This window comes from Chanos chanos, chromosome 13, assembly GCF_902362185.1.
Source record: "Chanos chanos chromosome 13, fChaCha1.1, whole genome shotgun sequence".
NCBI lineage: Eukaryota > Metazoa > Chordata > Actinopteri > Gonorynchiformes > Chanidae > Chanos > Chanos chanos.
Window position 1 is genome coordinate 21,572,854 of NC_044507.1, and position 11,690 is coordinate 21,584,543.

General features: G+C 43.8%; 1 protein-coding gene across 1 annotated transcript in view; it reads left to right on the forward strand.

Moving 5' to 3' along the window:
* prkcbb (protein kinase C, beta b) overlaps window positions 1-11,690 on the forward strand; it is an 86,342-nt gene continuing 74,652 nt past the window's right edge. The window contains exons 1-2 of the mRNA XM_030789855.1: window positions 1-176; window positions 639-670. Coding sequence (XP_030645715.1) covers window positions 1-176; window positions 639-670 — 208 coding nt within the window. The remainder of the gene's footprint in view (window positions 177-638; window positions 671-11,690) is intronic.

The following is an 11,690-nucleotide window of genomic DNA, read 5'->3' on the forward strand; positions in this document are numbered from 1 at the left end:
ATGGCTGACCCAGCGCAATCTAACAGCGATGGAGAGGAGAGAAGCGCCCCAATGAGAGGTTTTGCCCGTCAAGGTGCCCTGAGACAGAAGAATGTGCATGAAGTGAAAAATCACAAGTTTATCGCTCGCTTTTTCAAGCAGCCGACGTTCTGCAGCCACTGCACGGACTTCATCTGGTAAGCAACAAGTTCACAAGCGATGCGTCTCCCCAGACTGCACAGAGATCACTTAATTTTAAACTGAGGCTGTCACTCGTATTACAGAGCACAGGTGGTACACTTGCTGCTGACCTAAATGTCAGTGGCTGGAGAAAAGCCTAATAAACTAAATTATGATAGCTCTCGTTAATGTCAGTTTCCTTTAGAGTAGCCCCCAAAAATGAACGTAACAAGTTCATTTTTCACAGTACCAATCATTTGGGTGTGAGGATATCTTACTGTTGCCAAAGCATTTTCAGCCTGTCAAAATAATTGATATCGTATGTAAAGATCAGATGAGTTTGTGTAACTGTTAAATGCTTCTTGTAAAGTTAATATAGCCCGTCGTTTTTCGAAAACTTTGTCCCATCTAAATGTGCAAATGACATATGTATTGTCTTCTTTAAACGTCTCTCTCCTTTTTTGCTTTGTGTATTTTAGGGGATTCGGGAAACAGGGATTTCAGTGTCAAGGTAGGCACTTGTTCATAGCTGAATATTTGATCAGTTTTATATCTTTTCCAGTGGTCGATTCGAACTACCATTGATTGATTAACGTCGATATTATTACATCCCATTACATCTCCCATTCTCTGAGACGATTAAGGAATGCTCTCAATTTCGTAATGACATGCATTACAAGAATTTTGCCCAGTTACTTTCTGCGTTCTGTGGAGAACTGACGTTACGCTGCTCCACTAGCCTAATGCACAGATGCGGCTTTGGTCTCAAACCCTGTTGTTTGTCCTTCAGTGAACAGAACTGTCGTTCTTGCAGACGACAGAAAGGCGTTGAAGCCTAATTAAAATTAGCGGCGTTTGTGCTGCACATCTGTTAAATTTAAGAATCGCTTGTCCATTTAAACCAACTTAAGACAAAAACTTAATATGCTACTACTTGATTAATAAGGTATTACTAAACGTATATTCAACAACATAAGACGAGGCGTGAAATGTAATATTATCAACGTATCTTCAGTGCGTTTTATGATTTTTAAAAATCATTATTACTCAAAAGGAAAATGCAGACATGCTGCCCAACCCCCCCCCCCCCCCCCCCCCCCCCGCACACACTATTTTTTATTTTCAATAGTGCTCTTTCAACAATGCTAATTTTCTCGCCAGAATTTTGGATACCCCCCCCCCCTCAAGCAAATGTGTAAGTTCGCTAGAGACTTAGGCCTACTTATACGCAGCCTGTCAGGGACGCTGTTTGTTTTTTTTGTACTGAAGAGAAATCTTCCGACCATGCAAACGGCTTCAATTGATTTGAATGCTGTGAAGAGGCAGTCTGTGTAATTTCCTGCTGTTTTCTCACCAGCTGAGCTCATGCAGCCCTCTCATTCAGTCTTGAGTAATATATGTATATTATCGTTTTAACTCAAATTATTTGCTTCGAGAACAATTCTGAAATTTTACCTCAACACAATGTTGGCGTTATCAGCTTGGGAAATATTTCAGTCATCTCAGTTCCCATGACTGTGTCCTGTAGCTTTACCAAATGAAGTGGCCAAGCAGCGACATTGAAATATAGGCCTGTGTCTTTCATTTAACAGAGATTTTGCTCTGTGTGAAATCTTTGAACATTGAGTCCTTTAAAGTTTGTGAAAGGACAACATGATCCACATGAAACTGTCCAGCACATAACTATTAGTCTCTCCGTTGCTGGCAGAGACGTGCCCTTTATCTCCAGGTAATTATACAGGATTTGTACTCATTTGTAGCCTACCTGTTTTTCTGTGGAGTAATGTGCAAAGCTGAGTATATTTTGCTGAAGCGCAAACCGTGTATGTCATTTACGTAAAGCTGATATGCCTGCACACTGTTGACTGCATGGTTTGAGTCATAGACTTTATATAAGACTCTTGTGATTTTCCTCAAGTTTTAAACAGACAGCGAATGTGTCATGGGAAGAGTGCGCAACCATTTTCGATGGCGAACCACTTAGTGAAACTCAATTACCCCAGAAAAAGTGAATTATTTTTCTTTCCCCTTTTTTTTTTCCTTTTCACCTGCTGGTAGAGAGAGATTTTCTTTAAGGAGAATGCAATTACCGGCCGCTGCAGGTCAGCGGAGTCCGACGGTACACCACTTTCCCTCATTCTCCCACCGCAGGGACAGGCACTCACACGCTCTAATTACAGATGCAGGAATGAGTGCATGGTGGTGACCATACACCCCCTCTCCTGTCTATGCACCCCCTATCTCTTTTTCTCTCTCTCTCTCTCTCTCTCTCTCTCTCTCTCTCTCTCTCTCTCTTTCTTTCTCTCTCTCTCTCTTTCTCTCTCTCTTCTCACTCTCTCTCTTCCTCTCTCTCTCTCTTCTCACTCTCTCTCTTCCTCTCTCCCCATCTCTCTCTCTCTCTCCCCCTGTATGTATATTTATCTATATCTAGCTGTCTAACTGTCTATCTATATATAGATATATACATGCATATATAATATGCAACACACACACACGCACACACAAACACACATATAGGCTTACACAAACACATACCCATACGCACATACATGAGTCTACGTGTGTATTATGTATACGAATGATTCCTGTGAGAGCCCTGCAGTAACTCTTACACGCCCACGTAAAGAATCTGTGTGTTCTGAGTGAGGAGGGGATGGGAGAGGACAAGATGGATGTTATGAGAGATTGTTCAGGACTGGGAATAGTTACCTACTCCGCACATCATAAGTTCCTCTGCTGTCAGAATCTGATGTCGCTGAGAATTGTGGACCAAGGCTAAGCTGTGGGGTGAGAGCAGTCACACTCAGATTTCTATTCAGGACTCGTTTGCAGTAGGAGCATTCTGTGCATTTACAATCTCATTTTCTCTGGTGTTTCTTGTTTTTCTGTAGGCTTTGTCTGAGTGTGGGAAAAGTCTTGTATTGATTAGGGAGAACAGTCCTGGCTTCATTGAGCGTGTGGTATCTCTGCCTGGGAGCAGAGGGAGACAGGGAATTCCTTTACAAGCTCAGGCCAGGACTTGTCACCACCTGAGGGATTACACCCTGAATTTTTTCCTTTTTCTTGCTTTTCTTGTTTTTTGTTTTTTTTTGTTTTGTTTAGTTGTTTTCTAAGATAAGATACATGGTGTGATTACACAGTTTAGCTCGTATGCCACAGAAAACAGTCGTGAAAGAACTGAAACAGGATCAGATGTGAGAGAACAGGAACACGTTTAGAAAGCAGTCACCATGTCAGAGGTAGACCACTGAGACTTTATCATCCAGGAATAAAAATCATAAAAATGATTTTTATAGACAGGAGACCAGTGCGACAACACTCTGCCTAGCCAGGCTTAGACAGGGAGGCTATGTCTCAGTGTGTCAAAACTCAATGTGAAAATCAATGTGAAATTACCCTTACACAGGAGGAAAAAAAGTTTACTGTCTGATGATATATAGACATGTTTGAGACAAAACACTGCGAGTGTAGGTACTCTCACTATGTCTGTACTGCAAAGAAAAGAGAACAGAGTTCTGTGGTTATATACCAGTCTTGAACTGGTTCTTATATTCAGTGGAAACACAGAGGCATGCATGGTCCAGACTGCTGTGAAACTGCTACTGGGAGATGTGGAGAGATAAGAGTTAAGTCTCACAGAGCTGCCATCTTCAGCTCCACACTGCTGCTGTGATGTGCAGGCTAAATTTGAGTACATCACATGTATGTGTCAACAGGACAAAAATGATTACAGTACCAATAAAGAGGGATTTTGAAGTTTGTGTTTGTGTGTGTGTGTGTGTGTGTGCGCGTGTGTGTGTGTGTGTGTGTGCGTGCGCGTGCGTGTGTGTGTGTGTGTGCTTGTGTGTGTGCGTGCGCATGCGTAAGGGAAATAGTGAATGGGATTACATAAGAGGTGAGTGTGTGTCTAAGTGTGTGTGTTTGTGTGTGTTTTTGTGCGTTTGTGTGAAGAAAGAAAAAACAGTTCTGATTTGTTAATTCTTAATCATCATGATGTGTAAAACAGTGACTAATTAGAGAAAAAGGGACACATCCGCCTTTCATTCTGATGGCAAACCAGCTGCTCTTGAGAGCCTCTTTCGCATCCTTGGTCTTAATTGCAAAATTACGCGTTCCAAGAAGAGTAGTCAGTGCTACAGCTGTCCTGGTCAGAACATAAAGAAAGAGAGAGAGAGAGGAGAGAGAGAGAGAGAGAGACTTCTGAATACAGAAAGAAATTTACAGAGAGACAGACAGAGAGCAATTCAAATGTTGTAGGTGGTTCAGAGTCTTCCTTCAGATTCCATGCAGTGATGTTTGAGGTCTCAGCGTGAGGCAGTCATTCCGGATCATTCTCAGGAGGAGTGAGGCATAGAAAAGAAGAGGCACGTGTGGATTTTCATGAGGATAGGGGTCTGCCTTTCACAGATGGAGAGTATGTCCCAAAATGTGTACTGAAGGCACATGCCTCCGCACAGGTGAGGTTAGGCTGAGGTAATGAAATTGGTATTATCCTGTCAGGATAATGTCTATCCTAATGTCCAGTCTCATTTTGGTTACCATGGCCAATGGAAGAGATCTCAGAGACGGTGAAGGAGGGGTGATTGTTTTGATCTTTTTTTGGAGAGAGCCACAGTAGTGAAGACAGGTCACCTTGGTGTTTCACGAGGAAGAGTGGTTAAGGTCATGTCAATGTGGAGGCGAGAGGGAAGCCCATCATTGGCCTGGGTCAGCTGTGGTCGAAAGCGTATAACTCCTCACACGCGATGTTTGCACGTTGGTTTGAGATGCAGTATGTAAAAATAAAGGCCACTCTGAATCATTTTGCTGCTAGTGTTCAGGTTCTGACCATACTGTTTCATTAGGAACTGACAGCCAAGAATTTCATCGAGTAAAGCGGTGATGCAAAGGAGAAGATGGGCAGTGGTTTACTGAGTACTGGGGAAAAAAAAAAGTCAAAAGATCAGATGAGTCATCCTTCACCATGTTCTCAATAAGGCAACAAATTCTTGTGTGGCACCCACAAACAAACAAACAAAAAATTCAAATACTTGGTTCAGATACTTGTTTCCTGTGATAAAAAGGGCGAAAATGCTCTGGTGTGTTGTGAGGTGCAGTTTCCTTGTTAAAAAAATAAAAGTTAATGAAAGCAAGGCCACTCTGAGCGATCGGTTTCAGTGTGTGGTGAACCATTTCTGTTCTGATGGGAGTGGTCCCTGTCAGGGTTATTGTGCCTCCGGATGTCATGCCATGGCGCGTTTGTTGAACGGACGGTTTGAAGAACATACGAAGGATACAGAACGTTAAGCCATGGCTTTCTCAGTCACGAGATATCGACCCAGTTGAAAACTTCCGGAAGGTTCTGGAACAGTGTCTGAAACAGTGTTTTTGCCACTACCTTCCACAAAACGCTAACTTTTGACATTTTTAGCGGAGGAACTGTTCAGACTGTAAGAGCCTTTAGTGAAACACTTGACAGTCATGTTCTCTTTATTTTGGCAGTTAACTCTACATTCATTTTCCCTGATTTACATACCTGTTGGGGCCCAGAGTGTGTGGAACTGTCTGTGTTTAAATATGTCGTGTTAGTGATGGAACAGGGTTGCTGCGCTGGTCGTTCTGTTCCGTTCGGTTAATCGGTAGGTGTGGGCCTCTTGAAGGCTCTGGAAATAGCATAAGTGCTCCATGGAGGAGCAGTAAATGTGGTAAATGGGAAGGGTGGGGGGATGGGGGGGGTGAACGTGTGTGGGCTGGCATGTGGAGAGACCAGTCATATCTGCAACACAGGAGAGCTGATCATTATACCATCAAATCAGCTGCGATGCACAGACACGCACACACACACACACACACACGCACAAACACTGTAACAAAAAAAAAAAAAACAAATAAAAAAAATGACAACAACAGGCTTTTGTTCTGGGGGGAAAAATAACCTCAAGGCAAATCCCATTTTAGCTTTGTTCATGGAAGAACATCCTAAAAAAAAAACTGTCCCTGAACATCACTTGGCAACTGGCGAAGCAGGTTTGTAAATGAAAAGAAGTTGTGTTTACTTTGTCATCTCTTTGATCCATCTGTCGTGAGAGCGCTAGCACGAGGATGAGGATGAAGAGTTCCTGGCCACATCCTGCCTATGACCCTTCGTTACTCAACTGGCTGCATGAATGCCAGGAAGAGAACGGTTCCCACACAGCAAATGGACACTGCGGCAGACCTGGTCCAATGTACTGATGAATTTGGCCCAAATCCATAAAATAGATTCGGCCCAGTGTATTTTGACAGGGCAGGCTGATAGCGGCACGGGTCTGCTTTGATTATCTGATACATGCAAGGGCCATAATCAGTCCAGTCTCGTCCTCAGTATCACAAAATCCAACCCAGATCTGTCACTGTTCACATCTGTCGCAATTGAGGTGCAGACTCATTTTCTTCAGGACTGGCCCTGTTCCGCCCAAGACTCCTCCACAAGTACCGTTACCTTAGACCTTTGCACCTTACATTTAAAGTTGTTGGAGGGCACAGTCTTTAACATGTGGAGTCAGCTCCCACTTCCTCTCCCCCGGAAACCCTGACACGTGCACAGGTCCAGCTGTGCTCCTCTGCTCTGCCCACCACTAACCTATCCCTGACCAGTCAATGGGAGTGGCACAATGACGACAAGCCCCGCCTACTGGCTCACCACCCACAGAATTCACCAACCAACCAACCAAGCCAGCCAGCCAGCCAGCCAGCCAAGCCAGAAGGCACTGATTCAAACCCAGACCCCAGTGCCACCCAACCACCGTTACCTGCTTGCTCATGCATTCCAAAACGACACGCAGCTCGAGCACATGCGTGTTGGGTTTGGAGTGTACTCCTTCCACGATCAGCACAGACTTGCTTTGCGAAGCTGGAGTTAGATCCGTTTGTGGTGATCTGATCACAAGTGGACAGCTCTGAAGTACAGGTGTAAACGCACCTAATGCGCATTGAGGTCGCATTGAGATCCAATCGCTCAGACCGCATTCAGAGGTGGTCTGGACCGCATATGACCACATTCTTTTAGCAGTGTAAATGAGAATGTGATCTCGACCACACTGAACGACTGCCTGCTTAACTGATGTTGAGGTAAATGTTACGAGTCTATGGGTTAAACAAAACATTTCTGAAATGAATATTTGACCCCTGAACAACACATGATACCAAATTGCCAGTAAACCACACTACAAATTTATGACAATAATTCTGCTCATATAGACATTTAATATACATCTCGTATCATCGTGTCGTTTTGTGTACAATCAGTTCATTTAGCCGAGGTACAAGAGCAAGGCATCGCTTATCTCTATTAGCGGGCTCAGTTAGCCAAACTTATTGTAAAGGGATTAGATACACCACAAAACAGGAATTTCATACCTTTTCTTTAAAAGTATGTAGTATCTTCAACAGCCATTTCACAGTTTGATGGCTCCGAACGTGTTAGTAACTATCGACACAATTTGACGCATTTCCTTTGAAAATGTTTCAAATTTCATGCTGTTACATATTTCATACAACACCTGTCAAAAACACCAACGCATTTGGCCTTTGCAAACAGAAATGATATACGTGTTTATTTGCATATGAAGAGCAGGGAAGTGAGATCCGATCACAAGTGTTCACTCGAGACACATGAGGAGACGGATTCTAAAGCCAGGTATAAACGGATGTACTTTAGAGAGGTCCACTTGTGATCGGATCACCAAAATCGGATCTGATACAAGGTCTAAACAGGGCCAGAGTGATCCATAATGACAGTGTCCACAGTGGCAGTGTCATAGTGGTTCTGTGGACCTGCTCCTGCACAGATCCATAGCACGGGTGTGAATGTCGTCTGGATTTGCAGAGACGCAAATGAATCCTGCAAAGAGTCGGCTGCTTTGTGGGTTCTCTCCCCCTCTCTAGTTTCTTGTCCGGTTAGCCCTGCTCCAAGTCCCATTGCATTTCCAGACAAAACGAACGCATATTTAGGGAAGAGTAATGAATTGTGCACAGAGAGACTGATTAAGGAGAGTCAGGACTGTGGTTTGAACTGTTCTGCTTAATGCAGCAGAGTCACAGATGGGCTCACCCTTCAGTGAACCTGTGCATCTCTTCATCCTGATCATCTGCATGTGAGAAAACACATGGTGTGTAGAATAGCAGGGGCCCTGTCTTGGATGTCTCATGTGACATGTACCTGAGGCGTAAATAGATGTCTGCTAGATTGAGTTCTCCTCTGTCAATGGTCACAACAGGTACGTGCCGTGCTGCTGGGGTCCTATCAGCTTTGCTGTGTACTTATGTTAAACAAAGCTTTCCTGAATGTTCTGCTCTACGGCTATGAACTTGGTTTGCTGTTGTTTAATCTGTGTCGGTTACAGAGGTAACGTAGAGATTAGCGTCGCTTTGTCGGTGATGTGTCGGAAACGGATACTTTGGAAAAGGTGGGATGTGTTTGAAGGGTATAATAAAAAGCCCCCACAGGAAAAACAGTTTGTGGTGGGGATTCCCTGTAAACGCTACAATACGGACCAAGGGATCTCCAATGGCCTGTTAAGAGGCCTTTACGCTAACCTAATACAGTGAAAGCTCAATTAATGCTTGAATGCCATTAGCCCCTCCTGTTGCTTTTAGCCAGATTTGATTATGCTGGTAAAAGCTTCCTCTCTGTTGGCACTGCAGTTGTTATCTCATGGTCACAAGAGGTTCCTTTTGTTCAAAACACTAAGCAAGACCTTCAGGGTGAAATGAGAATCAAACCACATTTCACTGTTCAAAAGCTCTGTTGTTTTGCATTCCACTGGATGCGGTTTTATTTGTACGACTGTTTTTCTTCTTTTCAGTTGTACTGTGAAACTCCCTTAACACTGACGGTGATTTACAGTCAGGCCCCAGACTGACGGTGTAGCCGAAAGAGCTTTTTGAAGAAATATTGAGTTTTGACCTTAAGGTTTGCTCCCCAGCCGATCAGCTGCACTTTCCAACCTGTTTGATGTGCGCTTGCATCTGCCGTGTTTGATGTGTCTACATCAGCAAGCAGCTCTCTCACAGGATTAAATGAAGGTTAGGAAGATTCTCTAGATCCCTGCTGCACGGTTGAGCAATTTATCGCTGGGCTAGCTGGAGGGTCCTGAGGACACTGGCATTGGATCTTTGTCCAATGTTTGGGTCGCTGTGAAACGCACATTTTATGCTTCATAAGTGTTGTCTCTGAAGGGTCCTCAGAGAGCGTCAGTCTACCATTACCTAAACAGAACAGTAGATCACACACCTTTAAACTCTGAAAACTTCCTCGTATGTGGGCTGTATAAGTGAGGCTCTTGTGTGGTGTAAATTAGTATTCCTCTCCAGTTAAAGCGTAGCTCTCTGCTCCCCTTCAGTAGCAATAGATCACCCACATAAAGGCACACTGAGGACCTTTAGATCATTGGCCTGCTTTAGGTACTTTGATTGCTGGTGTACGTGAAACCTAAGCTGTCACTGGTGCAAAAATGGATCAGAAAATATGGATGTGAAACTGTAAGGCCAACCACCGTGCACGAGAAGTTTTACGCTGCGTTAAATGTAAATTTGACCACTGTTGGAAATAATAAGTAAAATAGTAAATAGTAAGGTTTAAAAAGGTATAATTAACACTGCCATGGGTGAGGCGTCTGTGAGAAATGACAATGGATTGTGTCTGTATTTTTCATTTTTTGAATGGAAGATTAATAAAGTAAAGTTATCTAGTCTTTAGTTTACATTTCTCTGTTTTAGAGGTGATGTAAAGAAATCCATCCAATGCCTGCGTCAAGTTAACTTCATTAGCATCACTTAAAGCAGTGTGAATACAAACCAGCCAAGCAGTGCATTAGGCTCTCAGTCCATTGACTCAACTGCTTCATGAGATATTGAGGAAAGATTATTATCTTCAGTGACGGTGGTTGAAAGAGTACAATGATGGGTTTTTTTGTGGAGTCGGATTAAGACAAAGGGGCAGGTGTCTGGGGTGCAAACGTTCAAGGAGGGCCTAGTCATGGATACATGAAGGCTGGAGAGCTGAGTCTAGTTCATAAGATGGAAACAGTGAGACTGACTGTGTCCTGTTTGACATCTCTTAAATGGACATGTTACCAACCTATACCATAGTATATACTACGGAATAACCTATTTACCAACAAGGAGGTAAGAGTTGAAATGAGATCACAGAAAGTCACTAGCAAAGAAAAATACAGTTTTATTTTATTGTCAAACATATTCCGACTGTAGCAATCCGTGTAAGAGTGGTGGTTTCACAAGCTTGAGGTGGTCAGTGCAAACCAGTAATGGAGACATCCAACCTTGGGTTTTTCTGAACAAGGTCATTGTGTTGTTTGTGGCTCAGGAGAAAAGAGAGGCAGTACTCAGATATGGTTTACCTTAACTGACATGCTGTGGTTGTCTGTGTCAGCCTCTGTCCAGCATTTGACCCTGCCTCTCCAGATGAAATAGCGTTTACAGTTCCATTTTCACACACACACACACACACACACGCGCGCGCGCACACAAAGATTTTAAGAAATGTCGTTGGTTCTCTGGCCAATGAGCTTTCACAGTGTTTTACAGAGGAACATGTAATGACGGTGTCAGAGTTTTGAAAGAAGAAAACTGTTTTTTTTTTTTTTTCTTTTTTGTTCCTCTTCCTTATTCATAATGGCGATGTGTCTGAAGGTGTCGGTGCCTCCATTCAGCCTGTTTAGCCTGTCGGGGTGACCTTGGGGAGTATTAAGTTATCTCCCCTGTCTGAGCTTGTAAACTAATGCTGCTGGCTACAGGGCACTCTGGGTGCTGAGTTTAACCGGACACTGGAAGGTCCAGCTTTGATGTGCTCTCTCTCTCTCTCTTTCTCTCTCTCCCTCTCTCTTTCTCTCTCTCTCTCTCTCTCTCTCTCTTTCTCTCTCTCCCTCTCTCTCTCTCTCGCTCTCTCTCTCTCTCTCTCCTCTCTCTCTCTCTCTCTCTCTCTCTCTCTCTCTCTCTTTCTCTCTCTCTCTCCCTCTCTCTCTCTCTCTCTCTCTCTCTCTTTCTCTCTCTCCCTCTCTCTCCCTCTGCTCGATTGCCACGAGGCTGAACTCTCACTCCTCGTCGAGTGCAGTGCTACTTGAGGTTTGGGTATCGTTTCTAAAACGGACGGATTTGCAGGTGTGATTGTTATGGAGTTAATTCCGGCTCACCGGTGGGATTGCTCAGCCGGTTTCATCTGAAGGACGAACGTCTGAGAACGGGCTAGCTAGGTTAAAAGTCTCCCCAGGCTATTAGTTACACTTATAATTGAAAGCACAAGTAATTCAGGGCACAGTCTTGCTGTCTAAAGCACTGCTACCTGGGTGCCGCCTTCCCCAACAGAGCAGCGATGTCTGCAGAAAGGTCACAGTACCAGCGATGGGATGGGGGGATTGTAGTGTGTTGTAATGGACTGACTCTGTAATGTATAGTGTATGTTACTGTGTAAACGAATTTCGGCACAGGATCACCTGCAGCAGAAAATATGTGATATATATTTCAGCACTTCAAAGCCTCAAGTGCTTGCAGTC